The sequence below is a fragment of the Parasteatoda tepidariorum genome, chromosome 1 (genome assembly GCF_043381705.1).
Source record: "Parasteatoda tepidariorum isolate YZ-2023 chromosome 1, CAS_Ptep_4.0, whole genome shotgun sequence".
Taxonomy (NCBI): Eukaryota; Metazoa; Arthropoda; class Arachnida; order Araneae; family Theridiidae; genus Parasteatoda; species Parasteatoda tepidariorum.
The window spans coordinates 38,851,341-38,876,473 of record NC_092204.1 but is presented as its reverse complement, the minus strand read 5'-3'; the positions used below and the strand labels follow the sequence as shown (position 1 = coordinate 38,876,473).

The 25,133-nt window shown below is 27.3% G+C and overlaps 1 protein-coding gene across 1 annotated transcript; it reads left to right on the top strand.

Moving 5' to 3' along the window:
• Window positions 1-39: 39 nt before the first annotated feature.
• Window positions 40-23,871, top strand: LOC107447012 (UNC93-like protein MFSD11). The gene is made up of 13 exons (XM_016061812.3): window positions 40-394; window positions 2,054-2,115; window positions 2,710-2,817; window positions 4,208-4,287; window positions 4,888-4,984; window positions 8,432-8,602; window positions 9,295-9,332; window positions 10,323-10,388; window positions 10,982-11,107; window positions 12,560-12,734; window positions 18,354-18,417; window positions 19,528-19,599; window positions 21,724-23,871. The coding sequence occupies exons 1-13, from the start codon at window positions 296-298 to the stop codon at window positions 21,907-21,909; spliced, it is 1,344 nt and encodes a 447-aa protein (XP_015917298.1). The 5' UTR covers window positions 40-295; the 3' UTR covers window positions 21,910-23,871.
• Window positions 23,872-25,133: the final 1,262 nt, after the last annotated feature.

The window sequence follows — 25,133 nt, the reverse complement described above, 5'->3', positions numbered from 1 at the left end:
ATATTACTATTAAAATTGGCAACGTCAATGTGACAGTTTGACTTATGTTTTCTTCTGTTGCACTTTCATTTCCAGGATTAAACGAGTAAACATCAGTTGACCTAAAAGTTTTTGAATTTTTTATCTTTTTTAAACCTAGTTAAATATTTCCGTGACTATGAAAGTTTAGCCACAGGCTTCTGACAACAAAAATTGATAATTGACACGCAATCGTTTTAACTTCTAATATTGCTTTCTTTAATTACACGTTTTGATATTTTTGAGGTGTTTCTGAGCAAGAAATATAATATCCGGAATGGCGAAAATATTCGATAAAATGTTTATCAATGTTCTTATTATGGGATTTGCTTTTATGCTCGTATTTACTGCTTTTCAAACCTGCGGTATGATTGAGGTAAGATATAAAATAAGAGTTTATGTATAATATTTTTCGGCATCTGGGTCATAACTTGAGTGCATATCAAATTTTTTAAGTTAAATGTCATACTTTTCCTTCATACAGATTTTCTATAATGCATAGTTTTTATATAAGTAATGTTTTACAATGCATTGAGTTATGATTCATAATTTTTGTGTATTTTATATATTTTTGAAGTTACATGTTATATTAGTTTATACATCGTATTATATTATCTTTTAAGTAACAGATTGCTTACTATGCAGATCAAATTTAACAAAGATGTCATGTGAAGCTATTTTTTGTTTTTCTTTAGAAAAAAATTTTGATTTGATGAAACTCGCAATCACAATGATATGTTACGAATGGAAAATAGTAGCAAATTTTAATAACGATTAATTAAAATTCTTTTTTATGCCAATGGTGGAAATTATTTTCTTATGACATGAAGATTTATGATTTTTTTTTCTTATTAGAAAAATTCAATATGCAAAATATTGTTTGAAAAGTTAATCTATTTTTTGCTATGTTAACAATTAATTTATTAGTTTTTCAATTTTGCTTTAATCTGCATTCGCAAAGTTCTTTTTGTGATAAAATGATTTTTCTAAATAAAGTGGCTTGTAGGCCGGGATAGCCTGGCTGGTAGGGCACTGGGCCCATGTCCAAAATTTCGTGGGTTCAATCCCAGCCAGCCGAAGACTCCCCTTGTAATAAATGGTGACTGATGCACATTAAATCTGTCGAGTCACAAAGTCCTCCATGTTCCCATAACAAATCAATACCTCTGGGGATACTGATCCAGGAGTTTCCTTATTTTCTGGATTGGTTCAAAATTACAAGTCTACTTAGTTGAGCATTAGTTGTCCTAAACCCAAAGTTGGGTCGGCTGTTCAACGACAGATATAAATGAAGTATCTTATGAAAAATTTTTGGTTGATCTAAGATAATTTTGGTTAAAATTAAAAGTTCTAAGAAATATATCCTAATCAATACCTATCTTATTTAACTGAACTGGAGGATCGCTGCTAACTGTCCTCAAAATGTATGGTTATCCATCCATTGTTACGAGACTAATTTTATCCTGCCTTTAACCAATAATTAGTGTTTCCTCAGATAAACAACTAAGGGTCAGTCAACTTCTAAACTTCAGTCTCAATTTATTAAAAAATTGGTGAACTGTATGGTTTTCAAGAACCTAAAATTATTTTTGCAAATAATTCTAAAGTTGTCATCTATATCTTAATGTGGTTGTGTTGAACATAAAGGAATATTACCCATTAATACTATATACCGGGTAAAATTTACCAGTTCTTGAGATTAAAATCTGGTAGAATTCGTTTACCGGCTCCAGGTTATGAACGTCTTGCCGCATACCCAGTTATTGTCTAATACCTGGTACATTCCTAATTGATTTCCATCTAGATATGTAATTAGAAGAACATATTCTAAGCTTAATTTTTTTATTAATAATAATCTGTTTTATTCAAATATATCTTAATGTTATGTTATTTATTGAAAGATCTCAACTTTATTGTTTAAAAAGTAATAATAAGTAGGAATATAAAGAATACAAAAGAAATGAAATTAGCTTATTGACTTCGTTGTTCCTAAATCAATCTTATTATAAACTAATCTTGTGCAATTTTTTTGTAGAACATTGTCATCAAAAGTATGAACAAACAGTATACAAATTATGATGGAGATGGATATATCAGGTATAATGGTTTTATTTTAAGTATTATTAACTTGGTATGAGATACTAATTAAGTTTGTAAAATTATTTTATAAAGTTTTTGGTGTGCCTTTTAAAATGATTATGTTTTCTCATAATTTAAATTATGAAAAAAAGCCTCTGAAAATAAAATCTTTTGGAAGAGTTGTCTTTCTTTAATTTGATTAACAAAAGAAATGCAACAGAACCAAATTTTAGTAGACTGAAAGAGTGATTAAATAAAAGTGTACTACTTTATGCATTTGAAGTGCTCACTAATTTACAGTTGAGTCTCAAAGTGGTAGTGTTCTGTGGGAACCTTCTCAACAATAAGTTTAACAAAATAAGTACCTTTGTATTTTTTTTTAGATATTCTTCTAATTTTACAATATTTTAAGCATATTTAGTCATGTTAAAGCTAATTTATAAAATTTTGATTTTTTAAATTTCTATTATTGTAGAATATTGTATAGAAAAATTATAATTTGTGATAGTTATGACTTTTTTTTTCTTTGAAATATGGAATCTTTCTAGAGAACTTATTATCTATATAATGATCTTAATTAGACTTTTTAATTCTATTTGTAATTTTTTTCAGTTTAGCCATAGTTTATGCTGTATTTGCCATTTCAAATTGGATTGCTCCTTCGATTATAAGTATTCTTGGTGCAAAGATTTCTATGTTAATTGGTGGATTCTGCTACAGGTAAAACATTAAATATTTTAAATTTCAAGCTTTTTAGTTGGAATTTTATTCCGGAAGTGTGTGTGTGTATATTATATATACAGCAAAACCTATATGTATTCATATATATATATATATATACAGTGTCCATAACAGAGGGTTTCACTTTGTGCATATATATGTATATATATATATATATATGCATGCACTACGTAAATAAATGAAATGCCCCAAATGACATTTGATTTGTTCATCAGATTTTCACATCAAGATGCAGTCTTAATAAATTGAAAAATAGTTGCTAAATAAAGGAGTCACATATTTTATCAAATCTTTGAAACTGTTTAAGTGTAATAAAACATTTTAATATATGCAATTGAAAACTGTTTATTCAAAGATAATTTCAAATTTGTTTTGTTTTTTAATTGAAATATTTTTAGAGAAAAGAGTTATAGTACTATGTTCAAAATTTGTTTCTGTGTTTATAGGTTTAATTCTGATTACTGTTACAAATATTTGCTTTGTCTCTGAAATTTTTAAGTGATTTTAAAATTATTTTTTTATTACCTTTTTTTTAAAAAAAAGATGCACCTTTAAATGTTCATTTTCTTATAATTTTCAGTTTAAATTGTAGAAAAAAGCTTTCAAGTTGTTCATCAATTAATAATTTATTTTTTTTTAGTTTACTTTTTTTGGAGAAAAAAAATTTATACACAGAGATTGTCTTTTAGCATGCCTTTAATTATTTTTTAATAAAAAATATTAACTATACATTTTTTCTCATTTTATTATGAATGAGAATTACTTTTTAAAATATGCACATATAATTTACAAGAGGATAATTTAAATTGTTGAAGATCAAATTCAGTTTTTACATAATTTATATTACACATTTTGATAAATTATGTAAGTGCCCTATTCAGTCAGGAAGCACCCTTCCCTTTTTTTTTTCCTAGGAAGAACTGTGACATATTTAATACTTAAATATTAGGTTTTTGTAATTGATATTTAGTTGTATCAGTTTGTAACTGATACCAAAAAATTGGTACTTATCCATCCATCTCTTCTTCTATTTAATATTTTATGCCATTCTCAACTTGTAATGCAAGTTGCTTCTTTTTTAAAAATGATCAAATTAAGAATTTAACTTGTATTATTTAAATTTCTAGTTATTAACCAATGAACTTTACTTTAAAAACACCAGGTTACATGCAAATCCTGACTAAAAAACTATCAGTTTTAGTTACCTTATGTATGTATGTTAGTATGCCTTATAATAAATTTTGATAGCCATCTAAGAAAAGAAAATTGGGATTTCTGTGTTATGCTACTTATATTTTTGTTTTTTTATTATTTTTTTTTTCAAGTTAAAAAAAATCATAGAACTCAAGTTTTATATTTTTATTTGCAGTCTTTTCATTGGAAATTTTTTCTTTCCCCAAACGTGGATTTTGTACCTTGCTTCAGTTATTATAGGTTTTGGAGCATCTAGTAAGTATATCCAATCTTTTTTTACTTATTTTTTTTTTTTTTTTTTTTTTTTTTTTTTTTTTTTTTTTTTTTTTTTTTTTTTTTTTTTTTTTTTTTTTTTTTTTTTTTTTTTTTTTGCATTTTTGAATAAGTTAAATTGTTAGCCTTGTTACCAAACATCCTTCTTCAATTTTAAATTTCAGCGTTCTGTTAGTTTCAATGCATAAAGCTATTTAGAATTAATTACATTTATCTAGATAAACACAGTGACTGAATTACAATTTTTTTTATTTTGATTACCAGAATTTCTATTATAGTTGTCATTTTAATGTCTGGAATCTTATAAATGTCAAAAATTACATAACAAAGAAATGAGCTATGTTAATAATGTTTGTATCTTGATGTTTATGAACTTTCTGACTTTTATCAAAGTGCTTGGAAAAAAGAATTTTCACATTTGATCTTAAGTGTTTTATAATTAGGCAAATTAACATTGGAAGTAAAAATTTCATATTTTTTATTTCTAATTATTTGTATTCTCAATTTTTAAAATGTATCAATACTGATAACACTTCACAATAGAAGTTTCACTTTATATTTAATGATACTTTCACTTTTTAGTTTTTTGGACTGGCCAGGGAAATTTTTTGACAATAAACTCTGATAGTGAAACTATGTCTAGAAATAGTGGTGTATTTTGGGCACTACTACAGTGCAGGTTAGTTTTATTTTATTTTATACTAAATATATTTTTATACTACTATATTTTGTGTAGAATTTTTTTAATACAGAATTGATAGTGAACAATGAATAACTCCAAAATGTTTCGATGCTTAATAATTTGTTTTCCCTTCGTTACAGTAGCGTGCAGGAAAAGGAAAAAATTTCAACATTTTCAGGCCTCTAACCAAAGGGAACATTTGATCAAAAACTAATAATATAACTTAGTATAAATTTAAATTCTTCATTAGGTAGATATTTGGCTTAATATTTAATATTTTATGAAGATTAAAATAAGGTTTTGATACAAATTTAATAATGAAGTCTTGGGTAAATGTATTTAAATTTTACATCCAAAAAAAATTTAAATATTTAATGAGAATTAATAAATTTTTTATCATAAACTAAATTCAGCATACATTTGCATAAAAATGAATTGCAAATATAGATTTAGATCTTTATATATCACTCCATTGAATTTTTTTTTTTTTACTTTTAATTAAGTTAATTTTTTTTCTCTACCCCTCACCTGATTACATTATTACATTCCTCTTTACAGAGGCATCTATTCAAGAATTTTGCCCCAAGCATCCACACACTTTTGCACACCACTGCTTCATTATGTAAAGTTTTTTAAGTAATTTTGAACAATAAACATGCAAAAAAATCCTTCAGAAAAATTTTGTCAATGAATACTTGAGGTATTTGTGTTTTATGTGACCTTTCTTCTGATTTCTTTCTTTAATGTTTGATTTGGTTCACCTGTATGTAGGTTGTAATTTTAAGTTGGAAAGAGTGTAGCCAGTTCCAACTGAGATGCCCTTAAACTCTGTATTTTATCCATTCTCGAGCGACAGATTTAAAGATTTCATCTTTTTTTTAAAAATATTTTTAAACTATAATTAGTTACAAAAATACGACTATTTATTTTAGTTCCATTTCATTTTTGAAAATTAAATTTCAAACAATTCTACTGAAATAGTCTTATTCTCTTAGGTTTTTTTTTCTACTTTTAATGGAAATTGCGGAAATATTTAGCTGTAGCCTCATATTATATCATTTTTATTTTCTAAAAAAAAATTTTTTTTTTGTTCTGTAAGTTCCAAATTTTTTTTCCTAATTATGAAGTTACAGTTATGTTTCAGGTCTTGACATTGTGAATTATAACTATTGAACTTAGGTTTCTTTACAAATCTGCTTCAGTTCTACCTGATGGAAAGTACTAACTAAAACAAGACGTATGCAAAAATGCTGTTCTTTAGAGAAATTTCTTTTTTTAAAGAAGCTGAGATATTTCTGGAATCTACAAAGAAAAGCTATCTAACATTACTATTCAAATGATCTATTGAAGTACTTAACTGTCCTTTTCAATTAATTTGTAGTTTTTTCCTATTTTGCTTCTTTGGATAAAGGGAATTTGAATGGGGATAACATTTATTGAAAATTCAGACTTTAGATGACTGCAAAAATTGCTTCAATCCCTTTCTTAGTCATAGAACATCTTAAAAAAGTGAGATAGGAAAATTAAAGCAAAAATATATCTTTTTAAAATTTGTTATTATTGAGGTTCATGGAAACTTCCTGAAATCTAAGCTCAGTTTGAATCAAAGTTTAATTTTAAAAAAGAACTTCTTTTAATAAGGAAAATATGAGCTAAGTAAATTTTTTGAAATTTAGAGATATATGCCATGATGATATATTTAAGTTTTCTCTAAATCACTTAGCGTATGAATTTAACTTTCTATTGTCTGAAACAAAAACTGCTACCTAGGCATAAATAATGAAAATCTAATATAATTTATCTATTTATTTTTTTTTACTCTGTTTTATTTTTCCTTTCTTAATTTATTTTTTCTTCATTCATTTATTTTTTCTTTATTTTACATAGTTATTTTAATAAAAGTTTAGATGAATGCATTTCCCAGTTTCTTTAGGAAATGGTGTAATAAATAAGCCTTATACATTGGTTATTTTAAAAAAGAGAAACTGTTAATTACACAATTAGATCAAGATTATTGCTAACTGATCTAGTGGTGTTGCTTGCTATGTAGGAGGTGTAGTTTTGAGAAAAATAGAACCTTTATAATTATTTACTGTTTAATTCTGTTTTTATAAAATGTATTAAAATCTTATAATTATAAAAAAAGATCATGTAATTATCTTTATTCTATCATTTGACTCATAAAATATTTAGTTTATAAATACAGTAGAGCGCCGATTATCCGAACTGCTCGGGACGGAACGTGGTTCAGATAATGAAATGATCGGATAATTGGAAAGTTGTTTAAAACCTAGTTTAAATTATTATTATTTATGCGCTAACCTCCCTTCACACTTTTTCTAGGCTTAGGACTGGCAGTACTATCTAAAATAGCTCTGGCGAGTTTAAGTCCTTTTTTTTCAATTTTTAAATATATTTTTTAAACTTTTTTTTTCAATTTGAATCATTTTTATCATATTTCGGTTTTTTTATAATTTTTTTTCTCAATTACTGATTTTACCACATTTTTCTTTATTTTCCATTGCAAAAGATATCCAGCAAAGACTTTTGTTTCAAAGAACATGCTCTTTTTTGTGCAGCCATATCCCCTATTCTTTTTAAATAAATCAACTGAATTGGATCAACATCATTTTGACGTTCTAGGCAATTCATTGCAATATCTAATGAATTGCATCCTTCTTATGAGAAGGTTCACTATCTTGAACTTGATCATGTACTTCTTCCTCTTAATCTGAGGAGTTCCAATTTTCATTCAAAATTTCAGAAACAATTTCATGATCATTTAAAATTTGAAATCCTGAGTCGTTTTCAGTGTCTCGACACCAGTCTTCTATTTCTTCTGCTGTATAACCTGGCATCTTTTCACCCGAAAGATCTACCAATTCACAAACTGCAGTTTTGTTTGTTTTTCTGATAAGAATTTTATTCCAAGATTTAAGATTCCAAGCAATGTAATCACTACTCATTAACCATGAGTGACAACTACCCATCTCCCAATTGTAGAATTTCAGCACTTATCTATTCATAAACACATTCAGCTTTCCAACAATTGTAGATTGTCAAAATGAAGCTCGCATTCTTTGATGATAATTTTCAGTGGAAGAGGGCTAAAGGGGTATGTAGGTTTAACTGTATAACAATGCATGTATGTATGGCTACTATAAGAAAACTGCGGAAAAAGGTTGTAAATTAAATATGGTCTTCAGATGTAGTGGATATTATCTATTCCTCTAAATTTAGAAAAATTGTGGATAAGTTTAAAAAAATTCTAAACTTAAAGAAGAGAAGGAAAAAAAAGAGCGAATTCGGAATTCATAGTTCGGATAATTGGACGTTCGGATAATAAGGGTTCGGATAATTGGCGCTCTACTGTATTTAATTAAAAGTTTAAACTGTCTCAAGTTTTTTGGAACCTAATTCTTTTTCTATTATTTTTTATTTCAGCTTATTATTTGGAAACATATTTGTTTATTTTAAATTTCAAGGTAAAGAAGAAATTGACGAAAAAACTCGATATGTAGTGTTTGGAGTCCTTTTAGTTGTTTCACTCATTGGATTGGCACTGCTGTTATTCCTAAGATATAACAAAAGCTCTTCCATTAATATTCAAAACAGGTAAGCTCTTTAGTTATCATAATTTTTTTACCATGGTTACTTTTGCAACGATTTTTTATACTACAGCGGTAATTAGGGTGATTTATTCTAAGGCAAACTCCAAATTTATTCAAACTTTGATTTATTATTTGATATAGTTTGAAATTAGTTTTTAACTTTTTATCACTATGCAGAAAGGAGTCTAAATTAAGCTATTTGCTGTTGAATTACCAAACAGTAATCTGATATCATTTTAAAGTTGCATCATTTTATGAAATCACTGACTCAAAATTGTTTTAAAATTCATTTTATTTAAAAACTTTCCTTGCTTTGTTGTATTTTTTGTTAAATGATGAATTTTAATAGTTTATAAACTGTGCAGTAAAGTTTGTCTTTTTTTTAAAAGAAAGTAGAAGTGGAGTTTGAAATTTAATTTCATAAGTGCTAAAATTGTTCTTGAAAAATGCTATGTTGTGGAATTATTTTTTATCTTATTTTCTAATATTTTATTTTGAAATTTCACTGAGTTTACTGTTTTTTACTTTTATTTTTATAGTTTATTACGTAAGAAATTTTTATTAATCATGGTATTAAATTTGAACTTGTTTTTAATTATTAATATAATCTGAAATAGGTTGTTATTTACTAGCAGCTTTGTAACTTTATGTTAGGATTGATACAATTTATGATAATAAAGTTTATATCATTTTCAGTGAAGTTTCTGGAACGGCAGGTGCTATAGATGAATTAAGTAAGTGCAATTTAACTTATATTAAAATACTCTTGATTGGTAATCATTTTTTTAACTCCCTTAAAATATATACATATATTTAAAGTATGAATATGTTTTAATCTTTTCCCAACTTAGCTTATTTGATTATGTATTCAAGAAGGGAGTTATTTTTTTCTTAGGACAGGATTAAAATTCAATGTTTCATTAGAAAAAATACAATTAGAAATTAACAGATTACATTTAATTTGCTATTACTAAAAGTGCATTCAATTAAAGTTTTAATTATTTACTTCTCAATAAGATGTTTTTTGCTCTTTTAACTATTAAAAAAAAACTAAATTTTCAAATTCTTCAAAAACGTATTAAATATCTTTATTCGAACTAAATTAATATGTATTAATAACGACTTCAAAAATTAGACTGCCTTCCTTGATACTTATTACACTTGCAAATACCCTTTATCTTTTGTTTTGAAAAAAGAAAATTTTTCATTCTCTATTTGAAAATTGTGATTTAATGAGTTATTGCTAAACAAACATATGTATTTTTATACTCCAAAACAGTTATTTAAAGTTAATGTTTAACTATGCCATGAATCAAAAGCTATATTTACTAGTGCTACTAAGATTGCATCGTTAATTGCAATTTTTATTGTTGTAAATATATTACTGTGCTTGACTATTCCTAGTTTTACACCTTTAAGCTCTGAATTATAAAATTACATAATGTATGTATTAAAAAAATGGAAAGAAACAACTATCAGAAATTATTAATAGAAAAAATACTTAACTATTGCTCGAAAAGAGTGCTAAAGCAATTTTATTTTATTTTCTTAAATTTTATATAAAGTACATTTATAGAAAAGAAAAGTGCTGTTACTATTATTGGGAAATATTGTCACAGTAAAGATTTTTTAACTTATACTATTGAAAAAATTTATATCTAATTTGAATTAGTATTTTGCTTTTATTTAACTGTTTTATTAACTGTCTAATTATTTCTTTTCAGAAAAAGCTGTCAGTCTCTTAAAGACAAAAGAAATGATGTGTCTTGCTATTACATTTTTATATACAGGTAATTAGAAACATCATTTATTTTTGACATTATTATTTCCTCTAATGTTTTATTCATTTTCTAATTATGATATTTGTTAATCCTTGAGAAAGCAGTATGTAAAAGTGAAAATTCTGTGCAACTTTACTCTGCATCAGAGCACTGGAAAATTTTAAATAAATTTAATTCTTTGAAGTTAAAGAAAGGTAATTTTAAATTACTACTTATAAACATTGCACTCTCTATAAACTCTAAAAATCAGTTTTCATTAAGAATTATATTTTTGTTTATAAAAACTGACAAAAATATTAGAATCAATGAAAAAGATGATTTGATAATGCTGATTAAAATTTGCTCTTTGTATCAGAGAAGAAAATTAAATTAATTTAAAATTGAGTGTTAGAATGAGATTTTTTGATTTATTATAATAAATTAAATACATTATCAATTAAATAATTAATTAAATAAATTACAGTTAAATAATTAATTAAATAAATTATAATTAAGTAATTAATTAAATAAATTATAATTAAATAATTAATTAAATTAGTATTATTAATAACTAAATAATAAATTAATTAATTTTAATTATATTTAAATTAATTTTATTTTAGGTTTTGAGCTGTCATTCTTTAGCGGAGTGTATGGTACTGCTGTTGGATTCACTAATCAACTTGGTGCTGATGCCAAAAAATTTGTTGGAATTTCAGGAATTTGCATTGGAATTGGGGAAATCATAGGTTTGTAGTGCTGTGTAATTTAGAGTGCTTTCATGCATGCATGATTCAAACGCTTTAAGTGCTCATCGCCCTTTAAAAAGATTAAATTAGTAGAAATAAATATATTATGAGGGTAATGGATCCTCATTTTAATCATCAAATTGTCAGGCTTAAAAGTTTCTGAGCTAAATAGTTTGTTTACCTATAAATATTTATTAATTATTGCACTCAATTTATTTCCCTTTTCTAGAATCGATTTGCTTTAGAGAGGAGTTATAACTAATTTTTTTAGTTTTAGTATCTGGTAAAAACTGATGTTAATACTATTTTTTATCATTTGCAAAAACCTGATAGGTTAGCTATCAAATGTCTGTCTATCAAAAATTTATAATTAAAATATCGCATTTTTTAATGTTTCTTTAACCATTTAGTTTATTAATCATATAACAACAAACAAAAATTAAACAAATTATGCAAAATACAACATATTTAGCAAAAATTCAAAAAAAACAGGAAATGTAATATATAAAGCAAGTATTTGGCAAACTTGGTACAAAAATATTTTAAGTCATTTTTGAAAGGTACCGGTAAGTGGAAGTAAATATGAATTCACTACTTGCTTTGTATCACACATTTTCTGTTTCATGTATTTTTATTTTTGGTTTGATATGTTTTATTTTGCATTTTTTGCTTAATTTGTTCTATTTTCGTTTCATTTTTTTTTTATGCTCTTCACACTATTGTATTGATAGATTTTGCTTTGGCTATATTGATACAATATTAGAAAGTACTTTTTTCTGTTTATATAATCGTGTGAGCTGATGACGAGATTATATCTTTTCCTTATTTTGTTTTCCAGCTTTTTGAAATGTTTAAATATTTTTTTGAGATTTCTGTATTTTAATGATCTTTTCTTCTCTTCTAAGAAATCTTTTTATTTTTTCCTCTCCATATATATGTACAGTATATATATATTCTCAATCCGACTGAATTATCTACTCATTGATAAAAATTTATTTAACTTNCTGTATTTTAATGATCTTTTCTAAGAAATTCTAAGAAATCTTTTTATTTTTAATCTAAGAAATCTTTTTATTTTTTCCTCTCCATATATATGTACAGTATATATATATTCTCAATCCGACTGAATTATCTACTCATTGATAAAAATTTATTTAACTTATATAAATATCCCGAAGTCAAGAAAAAATATATCAATGTCTTTCATTTATTTCTATGTTTTTCATGATTAATCGTATTGCCAAATAAATGAGAAAAAAGCAAGTAAAAACCTAAAAATATGTCCCCAAATTAATTCATTATCATCAAAACAAAAATTATGTTTTAAATTAAAATACTAGAGTGTTAAGACATGGTTCTTATTGCAATGCATATATATTTTCTTGATGGGTCTTTTAAAATCACCTTTTCTTTTACTGTAATCCTTACTTTAATTCTGACACTAAATTATAGGAGGTGCTCTCTTTGGTATTCTTGGAAAGAAAACCAATAAATTTGGCAGGGATCCAGTTATTCTGTTAGGTTTCATAGTTCATGTCTTAACGTTTTTTGCCATATACATTAATCTGCCTGCAAAATCACCTTTCTTGGATTCACCGGTTATTCAACCTACTATTATTCCCAGCAGGTGAGAATATTTTGAGCTTATTTATGATAATTATGCATACTTTTTTTGTTGTTTTTTCGATTGGATGGTCTGGGTATTTTAAGCCAATTTTAAAGAACTATTAAAAATCAGCAAATTTTAATTTTGGTATATATTTATTAAAATATGTAAATACCAATTTGTTCTAGAATCATTCTTCATCTTTAAAACAATCTAAAAATTTTATCCTCCCTGAATGTTTTAGGTAAAGATTTTCCGATTTAGGGAATTTTTATAATGATTGAATAAGCTGGGAAACTTGAGGACACTGGATCTGAAGAATTTGCTTAAAAACTAGAATGGACCAGCCAGTGTTGCCCCCCAAAAAAATTCTCTATTCTTTTGAGAAATTAAATTTCAAATAGAGGAGTAAATTTCAGAACAGAGGTTGCGCTTGTAAATTACCGCTATTTTATAACAAGTTACATTATGACTAACAGCTAAATTATACAAAGTAAACACTTAAGAATTATTGTACTAATATTTAATCAAAAACGTTGCATCATATTATTTCCAATTTATTTTCTTTATTTAAAAATTAATTAGACTAAAGTTTTTTTTAAAATTTTTTTTTAGAAGTTAAATGGGATTTAAGTATTTATGTAATGACTAGACAGCGGATAATATGCAATTGCATACGTGCATATGCAATTGCATATTTTTAGCACTTTTTGCCATTTGTGCATATAAATGCATAAAAAGGTATATTTGTTCTTATAAATGCATATTTTCAGCATTTTATGGCTTTTCCCTCCTAAAACCATATCACTATTCTTTTTATGTTAGCATAAGGAACGCTTTAAATTTTGTTTTCTCGTTCTTTATCACCTGAAAGGGTCAGCTGGATTGATGTTGCTGGGTGATTGCAATCACGTGAAAAAGATGTAGAAATGAGGTGTGTGTCGGGAAGGGGGGTACAAAGGGCCCACCCAAACAGACATTTGTCATGGAAACCTCAGAAAGGGATGGTCAGATATTCTATGAAGGGATGTCTTTTCCTGGAATAAATAATTGTCAATCTGTGTGGGAAAAATAAGGCTTCTGTGGTAGGTAGAAAATGACCTCCCTTTCCTGTGATTGATTAGTTAAAAGGTGGAGTGAATACATTTTCGGAGAGAGCTGCTATTCTAACATATTTCGATAGTCCATCCGATAGATAGATAGTTTCGACATCCATTAGTTGAATACATAGTTAGTGAAGCTTCGAACGTGATTTTTGACTGCTGAATTTTATAATATGCCAAAAATTAAGTTGACTAAATCAAATTTAATGAAGACATGGATTTCGGACTATGGGAAGGACTTTACGACCGATGGGGAAATACTATTTTGTGTGATTTGTCAAAAACACATTTCCTGTGAAAAAAAGTATCAAATCGATCAACATATTAAGACTAATGCTCACTCCGCGAAGAAAAAGCAGAATACAAAAGGATTTGTTCAAAGTTTATTAACTATTCCTGCTCAAGCAGCTAAAAAGGAAAGTGATTTTTCTAGTGATTTATGCAAAGCCTTAGTAAGCAGCAATATTCCTTTAAAAAAGTTAAATAATCCAAACTTAAGACAGTTTTCAAAAAAGTATTGTACCAATCAGATCATTCCCGATGAATCGACTTTAAGAACGAACTACCTTCAACCGATATATAACGAAGTACTGGAAGATATTCGACGAGATATTGGAGATGGCCCTACATGGATTGAAGTCGATGAGATGACAGATAAGTGCGGTCACTATATTGCTAATTTTATTTGTGGAAAAATGGATAATATTCCTACTCGACCACTTCTTCTAGCAAGCAAAGCCCTTGAAAAAGTCAATCATTCAACCATAGCAAGGTTTGTCAATGATTCTATCAGATTATTATGGCCTGATAGAGATGGTTCTGAAGATGTTTTGATTTTTGTCAGTGATGCCGCTCCGTATATGGTCAAATCTGCAGCAGCACTGGAAATTTTTTATCCCAGAATGCTTCATATTACATGTTTGGCTCATGCTGTTCACAGACTGGCTGAGACTGTTCGAGAAGTATTCTCCTCTGTGAATGATTTAATTTCTAGTATCAAGAAAGTTTTTCTCAAGGCACCTGTGCGCATAAAATTGTATAAAGAAATGTATCCTGATTTGCCCTTACCTCCACAGCCTGTGATAACTAGGTGGGGTACATGGATTGAAGCTGCACGTTTTTACGCTAATAATTTTGATGCAATAAAGTCAGTTGTAGATGCAATTGACAGTTCCTGTGCTTCTTCAGTTTATGTCACAAAAGAATTACTACAGGATATCTCTTTGCAGAAGGACTTGGCCATNGATGTAGAAATGAGGTGTGTGTCGGAAAGGGGGGTACAAAGGGCCCACCCAAACAGACATTCGTCATAGAAACCTCAGAAAGGGATGGTCAGATATTCTATGAAGGGATGTCTTTTCCTGGAATAAATAATTGTCAATCTGTGTGGGAAAAATAAGGCTTCTGTGGTAGGTAGAAAATGACCTCCCTTTCCTGTGATTGATTAGTTAAAAGGTGGAGTGAATACATTTTCGGAGAGAGCTGCTATTCTAACATATTTCGATAGTCCATCCGTTTGATAGATACTTTCGACATCCATCAGTTGAATACGTAGTTAGTGAAGCTTCGAACGTGATTTTTGACTGCTGAATTTTATAATATGCCAAAAATTAAGTCGACTAAATCAAATTTAATGAAGATATGAATTTCGGACTATGGGAAGGACTTTACGACCGATGGGGAAATAGTATTTTGTGTGATTTGTCAAAAGCACATTTCCTGTGAAAAAAAGTACCAAATCGATCAACATATAAAGACTAATGCTCACTCCGCGAAGAAAAAGTAGAATACAAAAGGATTTGTTCAAAGTTTATTAACTATTCCTGTTCAAGCAGCTAAAAAGGAAAGTGATTTTTCTAGTGATTTATGTAAAGCCTTAGTAAGCAGCAATATTCCTTTAAAAAAGTTAAATAATCCAAACTTAAGACAGTTTTTAAAAAAATATTGTACCAATCAGATCATTCCCGATGAATCGACTTTAAGAAGGAACTACCTTCAACCGATATGTAACGAAGTACTGGATGATATTCGACGAGATATTGGAGATGGCCCTATATGTATTGAAGTCGATGAGACGACAGATAAGTGCGGTTGCTATATTGCTAATTTTATTTGTGGAAAAATGGATAATATTCCTACTCGACCACATCTTCTAGCAAGCAAAGCCCTTGAAAAAGTCACTCATTCAACCATAGCAAGGTTTGTCAATGATTCTATCAGATTATTATGGCCTGATAGAGATGGTTCTGAAGATGTTTTGATTTTTGTCAGTGATGCCGCTCCGTATATGGTCAAATCTGCAGCAGCACTGGAAATTTTTTATCCCAGAATGCTTCATATTACATGTTTGGCTCATGCTGTTCACAAACTGGCTGAGACTGCTCGAGAAGTATTCTCCTCTGTGAATGATTTAATTTCTAGTATCAAGAAAGTTTCTCTCAAGGCACCTCAGCGCATAAAATTGTATAAAGAAATGTATCCTGATTTGCCCTTACCTCCACAGCCTGTGATAACTAGGTGGAGTACATGGATTGAAGCTGCACGTATTTACGCTAATAATTTTGATGCAATAAAGTCAGTTGTAGATGCAATTGACAGTTTCTGTGCTTCTTTAGTTTATGTCTCAAAAGAATTACTACAGGATATCTCTTTGCAGAACGACTTGGCCATAATTGACACTCACTTTTCTTTCTTAAGTGGAGCAATAACAAAGCTCGAAACACGAGGTCTACCCCTGGCTGAGGCCATATCCGAAATTGAAAAAATTCAACAGTGCATCAATGCTCTCCCAAACTCAGTTGGGAAGAAAGTAAAAGAAAAATGGTGTTTCGTTCAAAACAAAAATCCGGGTTTTGCAGCAGTGAAGAAGATAAATGATTTTCTTAATGGAAACGGAACTGAACTTCCAGAGAAAGTAAAACCAATGAGTACAAAATTGTACAAGTTTTGTCCAATAACATCGGTTGACGTGGAGAGGTCATTTTCTGCTTTCAAAATGATCTTTGATGACAGACGACATCAATTCACCCTTTAAAATTTGGAAAAACACTTAGTTGTGTACTGCAACAAAAATTATTCAGTTTAATAAATTCTTCCCGGAAAATGCGATGATTTTTCTTCTGTCATTTATCATACTTCAGTTTTAGTAAGAAATATTTTCAATGTGTAGATTCAAGTAAGAAATATTTTGATTTTCTTCCTTTTAACAAAAAAATGTTTTAGCTGTGTTTGTTGGAAAAAGTAAGTAGTAGTATTTAAATANCATATTATTTCCAATTTATTTTCTTTATTTAAAAATTAATTAGACTAAAGTTTTTTTTTAAATTTTTTTTTAGAAGTTAAATGGGATTTAAGTATTTATTAAGTATTTAAGTATTTATGTAATGACTAACACTTACATTGTTACGAGATCCTTCACAAGACAATTTGGAAAACATATCTAAATTCTCCTCTCCAAGCAATTATAATAGTAAAGCTTAAAATAGAGACAATTTAGCTCTATTTTTGAAATTTAATCAATTTACAAACAAGTACAAAAGGGTGTATAGCAAACAAAAACAAGAGAAAAACTAAGAGAAACTGTAATGAGCTACAGATACTCCTTAACTTCTGTGAAATTAAAAAGAGTAATGTTTACTGCCTGTCACATTGTTACAAAGGCAAAGAAGGTAAAAAATTTGAACTTAGAGACCAAATTTATTTGCAAGAAATATAATTTTTGAATAAATTTTGATCTTTCATTTCTTAAATGTTTAGTCGCATTTAGCAAAAAATTGTTTTGGTTTTTAAAGTTAATATCCTACTGGAGCAGTTACACCCATGGCAAGAGTCAGAGATTCATCCTTAGTGATGATCCAAAAACCATGCTAGTAAACCTTTATGTACAACATTTGTAAACAAACTTATTGAAGAAACTTATTGAAACTGATCAATACTTGTTTAAAAGTAAATACATTGAAACAAAATAAGTGCAAAATATTTTCATTTGTTGATGATACGTAGCATGTTCAGAATGTCATAAGTAAATCTAGATGAACCTAGATAAATTATGAGGATAACTTAACCTAACTTACAAGGAGGTAATTCTTTTATCTTCTCTCCCTCTTTATTTTTTTTATTATTATTTTAGTTATAATAAGTTACAAAGTAGAAATTAGATTTAGGAGTTGTATTAATCAAAGTAAAAAATTTTAGCATGGCAATAAACTGAGATGTGAACAAATTTTCTAGTATTTTCAATAATAAGTAAGTAAAGCAAAATAAAAATCAAACTTTTTTCAGAAATAATAAAATTTTAATTCAGTTTCATTATAGTTTATTCAGTCCCAAAGTATATTTTTAATTAGTTAATATAAACTCCACTTTAAACTACTAAATGGATTCTCTCATTAGTTGTTAATGATTTTTTAATAATAAAAAAAAATTTTATTCTATAACTTCAAAAAATAATGTATTAGAGATGAAGCTATTTTCAATAAAATACAATAGCATATGTATTGCCTTCAATTTATTAATTTTGAAAATACATTTATTTTAGTGTTGCATTGGCAATGATCTGTGCTTTTGGTTTAGGATTTGGAGATGCGTGCTACAATACTCAGGTAAAAAATATTTTTGCTCTTAATATAATCTAGTTTTGAAAGGTTCATAAGAAATTTATTTTCATTTATAAGGTACTTAAACAATATTATTTTCTGCTAAAAGGGAGACATATATTATCAGTTGTTCATTTGTCCCCTTTGTAAAATAAAATGTAGGGGAATGTTCAAAAAATTACGTATAATAAAGTGTAATTTTATTAATTCAAGCATAGGTAAATTGAAGCATTGAGTAATTAATTATCTAAATTTTAAATGCCTCATTAATTCATCTAAAATTTCCTATGTTCTACATTTTTACAAGTTGAAGGAACTGTACTGGTTATCTAAGAAATCAAATGTGGTATTTAATTCTTCTGGAATGGTATTATCAAAACACATTGAAATATAGCCATTATCAAAACATATCCTAATTATAGAAAGGAAAGGTGAAACTCTCTCTCTCTCTCAAAAAATAAATAAATAAATAAATAGTGGTGTTATAAAGAAAAGAGAGGTGGCTAAAAAATGTGAGTTATACCTAATGATTTAACTTGTGTTAAAAAAAGAAAGAAAAACTGGAAAAATTAGAAACTTTTCCATTTAAATGCATGAGATTAAATTTAATGCATCTTAATTTAATATGTTACTAATTTTTAACAATGCATATATTGATATATATGTTCAACTTTAAGCTTAAAAGTTTCAACTGTGTCACTCAATGGATGCTATATATCCTTAAATTCCAGGTACTATATCTAAAAATATTAGAACTAGACAAAAGATATACATTGGTTAAATTGAAAAAGATAGAATTTTTTTATTTAATGATCAAAAATTTTCCGGATTTCTAAATTTTTGCACGAATTTCATTCTTGATTAGGACATATCTGATTACTAATATATTTTTAAAAAATATATTTGAATAATTAATATGGGTGAAAAATTTTGTACATTTTATTTAAAATATCCTAAACAGAATTTTAAGTACTCTGCTTTCAATTTACTTGTATTCTGCCACTAATTTCTTCTGTAATTGAAGTTAAAATGTCCAGTTTTAATTAGTTAAAATATATCAAAAATATGTATATTTTCAATTTTAAGTATTCTAATAAAAATTTTCTTAATTTTTAGATATATTCCATTTTGGGATCAGTGTATTCTGAAGACAGTGCTCCAGCCTTTGCACTATTCAAATTTTTCCAGGTAAATTCTATGGAAATTTTTAAACATCAAATAAATAATCCCAAGTGAAAGTAACAGTCAACATTTTTCAAGGCTATAAAAATTGACACCTATTTTCATGTCTTGCCTGGAGTGAATGAGGAGGGAAAAAAAGTGATTTGAAATATAAAATGTAAAGTTGCCAGCAAAAAATGGAAAAATAAAGGTGAGAAACAAAACTAGGAAAACCACAGTAGTAATCACAATAAAATGAATTTCCACATTTTATGTAGTGGCACTGAGGAACTAATGTCGTTAATAAGGGAATCAGTATTCATATGAATAAAAAAAGATTCCAGGGTATCAAGATCAGCTGAGGTGACTGAAATGCAAGATGAGCTGTAAAAAAAATTATTTCCACCCTCGTCCCATCAGCTCATCTTGATACCCTGGAGTCTTGTTTTATTCATAATAATGGTGATTCCCTTGTTAACAACATCCTCAGCACTTCTTCATAGCCCATGAAAATGCATTTTACCTTGATTTGCCCCTTTTGGCTACTGTGGTTTATCTAGTTTTGTTTCACATCTTTATCTTTTCATTTTTCATTGGCAATTTTTTTTTATTTCAAATCACTTTTCTTTCTTCCCATTCCAGTCTGATAAGTCTTGAAAATGGGAAAATATTTTTGAGACTTGTTGATTGTTATTTCCAATTTGTATATTTTTGAAGTGTATGAAGTTTTTAATCAAGTAATTAAAAGTGAAACCTTTCGTTGTGAACACTCTTACAAAGCGGACGCCTCTCATTACAGACATATTTTTAATTCAGCACGAACCTTCTATGAATAAAATGTTATGTGCTTTCTCCATAAAACGGACACTCCCCTAACCAGACACAGGCAGTTATTTATGCCCTGAAACGTCATTTTTTATTTCTAAGAACCGGACTCCAATTTTTCTAGATTTAAAAAAGAAACAATTCTGCTTTAAATTCAAAGGGGGAAAATACACAACTTTCCACCATTTTTAAAACATGTAATTCTCTTACCTTATCCACAACCAAAATTATGCTATTTCACAACTAAAAACTCAATCATTCTCCTTTCATCTTCCTTTATTTTTGCGTAGAAAGGAGAGAAAATGATACTTCTCGTGAAATATTTTAGACAGTGGCATCTTTTCCTCTGGACCATTTCGGTTATGCGAGCCTACAAGCTGATATGATGCCTTAAATGCTCTCAATTTCACCGAACAGAATTCTTGTCATTGATGTGTTCATATAAATGAAATATTTATTTAGACATTTGACAGATAATCAATTGAGAATGTGATAACTCCATAGATTCTCCTGCCTTGCATGTATGCATTGTTGCTTTCTTTTTTTTCTGTGCATCCTGGGAAGTTTACTTTCAAGGAGATATTACCATGTTTCCTATCAAGTGATAGGAAGATGGAGGTGAGGAAATCTAATAACCAAACAGTCTGGGGAAGTGACAAAGGACTAAAAGTGACTATTCGGTATCTTATGACTAACTTGAATGTCTGTGTAAATATGAAAAAAATACTCCTTTCTCTGTGGCTAGACATCTAGATTAAACTTCGTTATTAGTGTACTCTTCCTGTATGCGGACAACACTTGTAAGCGGACAATTTTATCACTCCGAAGAGTGTCCGTTCAAGTGAGGTCTCACTGTACATCAAATTGTTATTGTGCGTAAAATAAAATTATAAAAAAAAACATTACATTTTGAATAATTTTTGGCAAAATAACATTTTAGCCAAATCATAAAGATATCGTTAATCAGTTAGAAGCAAGTTGAAATAAGATTTAACTCTAAATGGCAGTTATTTTACCCCATATTAAAAGGTCGTACTTTTTACAATCTTTAAAAAAAAAAATTTTAAACAGTAGATTTATCTTTCATATTTTTCTTTCTTAACAATTATTAAGAAATGTTTTTTGAATAAAACAAAATGTAAGTTTTTAAAATCCATAATATTTAATTCAATTTTCCGAATTTGAAATCTTTACCAATACTTTTAAAAATTTGTGGAGGAAAAGTTTTGTTTTTCAATTTTGTTGCAGCTAATATTTGCTGATAATAAAATATAAATTTGTTCCCTTTCTCTAAATTAGGACCTAATAATTGTATTTTTTTTTCAGTCAATTGCTGCTGCCATTGCCTTCTTTTATTCAACAAAGTTAATTCTCCCTTTCCAACTGTTGATTCTTATAATATTTGCTGTTATGGGTACTTTTACATTTTGGTATGTTGAATGGACACAATATATTGAAAGCACGAAGAAAACTGTTAATTCTAAGCAAGAAGTTGGGCAAGAAGTAAAATGATGACATTGTTATATTTAATGAAATTATTTTTATTTTGTAAATTTAATAAATATATTTTTGTTCTAAATTCTATTATAACTAAGAGCAATTGTTACAAATGTATTTATTAAATGTAAATAAATAGTATTTTTATTTTTATTATACTTCTTGATTGAGGGATAATTTTTTTACCGTGAATACTGATTCAACTCTATTGCTTTGTAATTAAAATTCAAAGAACATAATGAATATATATAGCTCTCCTTCATATATCAAACTAAGCTTATGTTTGAGTCAAAAAAAAAAAAAATATGTACATTTATATCTAGTTAGTGCATATTTACAATTTTTTTTTGTGTCAAACCTTATTTTATTTCTTTTGAATTTAGATTTTTTTTAAACAAGGTATTGACTAATCAGCCAAATTTAGTTCCTACTTTTTGACTTTTACAGTACTGTTCAAAACTTCATTTACATGCTCTTCAGATGTCTCTGTAATTCAAATATGAAATAATTCATGAACTAGAGAGCTTTATTTATTAACTAGATACTTAATATAACCCTTAACTAACTAGTATAGAACTTTTTAATTTTTCTAAAAAGTTATATTGTGTACTTTTAATACTTAAGTATATTGAATGTTACATATATGCGCCAACTTTTACACTTACAACACAAGTTTTACCTAAAAAAATGAAAAAAATTATAATTTTATATTCAGTTTTTGGTTTATTAAATTTGATTTAAAATTATTATGACTGCTATGTTATTTAATTAAATCAAATATGTATGAAACACCTGTTGTGTGATATTTTTTAGATCTGAAAAACATTTTTAGATCTGCAAAAAGACTGCTTTAAATTGTTGCTTAATAACTATAAAAAAATCTTTATCAAAAAGCTCTTAAGTTTACTCGGTAATATTTAATCAATAAAAAATATTGCTTAATTTTATATTGACTATTAAAGGCTAAAAATAATCAGGAAATTAAATCTCCCTTTATAAAAATCATGAATTCTCACTTTCATCAAAATTAAGTAATTCATATAAGAATAAGTATTAAAAACTGTTTGGTTGAAAAGATAAATATTCAAGCTTTCAAATGATCTGATTCTTAAATTTTTCTTTTTTTTATAAACAATTTAATTTTACTTTGAATTGCAAACACATCTGGAACACTTTTCTCATCTATCTGATCTGTTCCTAACGTTATGAATTTGTACGTTCACTGAAATGACATAATATAACAACATAAATTGTACTGTTATTAAAAGTTTTAGGGGTACTTGTAAATTTAAAAATTGTTTTTCACTTTTATCGTTTGTTACTGTTTTTCTTTTACGACAACTCAAAATGTATTAGCTTCAGTATTGTTTTTTTTTATTCTTTCATTTTAAAGTTCCATGTAATTGAAGAAAGTTTCCTCACTTTTTAATTAAAAGTTTTCTTATAAGTTGAATTCTTTAATTAGAATTTATTGCAAATGAAATGTTAGTTAAAATGTCTTCATTAATGGTGCCAGTAAGCACCTTATGTTTTTAAAAAGTCTATTATTTTGATTAAGTTTGGTACTAAATATTTCGTTTTTGTATACCTGATCTATATGATATCAATCTGTGATAGTTTCTTATAAAGTTTACACACTGAAATAAATGTAAATATAAATGTGTCGTACATAGAATAAGTTGTATCTGTAGTATTTACTTTTTTTTAATGTAAATTATCGTAGATAAAACATCTATATTAAATATTTTGTGGGGATAGTGTTTGGGATGAATTTTTTACCTTTTATATCTGTCTCAAAAATTTGAAAACTGTATGACATTTTTATTGTCACTTAGATCAATTGATGCATTATGACTGTTTTAAATGCATCACTTTTTAAATAATTTTTATAAAGTGTACTTATTTATCATTTAGTACATTATTCATGTTGACATTCTTTGTATTTTTAAGAGCTTAATAAAAATGTTTTTATTGAAATTTTTAGCATTTATGCCTACTTAAGTTTTTTTTTTAATTTCCAAATATTCTTGTTAAAGTAGACTTGCAATACTTTTCTACATTTTATATGATTTGAAATGCTTTTATACATTTTTTTCATCATGATGTGCAAAACTTGTATTAGTAAATTGAATGATATATTAAATTAAGAATTAGTTCTTCATTTAGAATATTTTTAACGCATCATAATAGGACTGAAATTGATCAAATTAAGGGAAACTAATAAATCCATATCATTTTCACTTAAAAAAAATTTTTTTTTAAACTTTTTCAAGTGTCATGAAGCTTGAGCAATTCATATAAAAAGTTCTCTGAAGTTTCTTCTTTGAATAACGAAAGAGCGACCAGTTTACCTGAACTAAGTACTGGGTCAATAGTTAAGAACTTATGATTGTTATTAAATGTCTAGTGCTTTATTTTCTCAAAATGTGGAACTATAAATTATTTTACACTAAGTACAGATTCGACAGTATTTATGATTGTTATGAAATGTCTTGTACTTAATTTTTTTAAAATGTGGAACTATAAATTATTTTAAACTATTTATAGTAATTTGCGATAGCTTGAATCTGAGAGAATTAATAAAATAATTTGCCTAATTGGAAGTTTGAGTTACCACAGATTGAAATAGTAAAAATATATTTTCTCTTAATATTGTCTAAAAAGCATTTGGAGTAATTCGATATATAAGTGCTAATAACTTTCTTCATCAGCAATGGATTTCGATTGGATTAATTTTATCTTCCCATTTAAGAATTAACTTTAGCTTTGAGAGAATTTAGTGATGAAAATTTCTTAACAAATAATTTTAATGGCAAACTCTGAAGTGAATAAGGTAAATTTGAATGTCTATATCAATACTGGTTACTTTAATTTGCATACTGTATTGATATTTGTCGGGTCACAAAGTCCCCCATGTTCCCTTAACAAATCATAATCTTTGGGGGTACTGAATTAGAGATTGTTCATTCTCTGGTTCAGGTCAAAATTACGATCTGTGGATGAATGTATTACTGGGTCAGCCCTATAAACAGGTGTAGCAGAAGTCGAATTCTTGGTCGTAGATGGTGCCACCGGAAGAAAAAGAACAATCGCACCCTTTGCCTTAATGGCCAATAAATACATTGTAATGCGCCACTTCGTTAAAATTTATTCGTTATTAATTAATTATCCTTATATTCCTTGTTAGTAAAACACATTTACAAGTATTCGTAAACGAAATTAATGTATATCTATATAAT

Excerpts from the sequence above, each read along its gene's own strand:
- LOC107447012 (XM_016061812.3), top strand. The coding sequence starts at position 296 with ATGGCGAAAATATTCGATAAAATGTTTATCAATGTTCTTATTATGGGA. Across the intron at positions 12,735-18,353 it reads CCTACTATTATTCCCAGCAG|TGTTGCATTGGCAATGATCT; the intron begins GTGAGAATATTT and ends CATTTATTTTAG. Across the intron at positions 19,600-21,723 it reads CACTATTCAAATTTTTCCAG|TCAATTGCTGCTGCCATTGC; the intron begins GTAAATTCTATG and ends TTTTTTTTTCAG.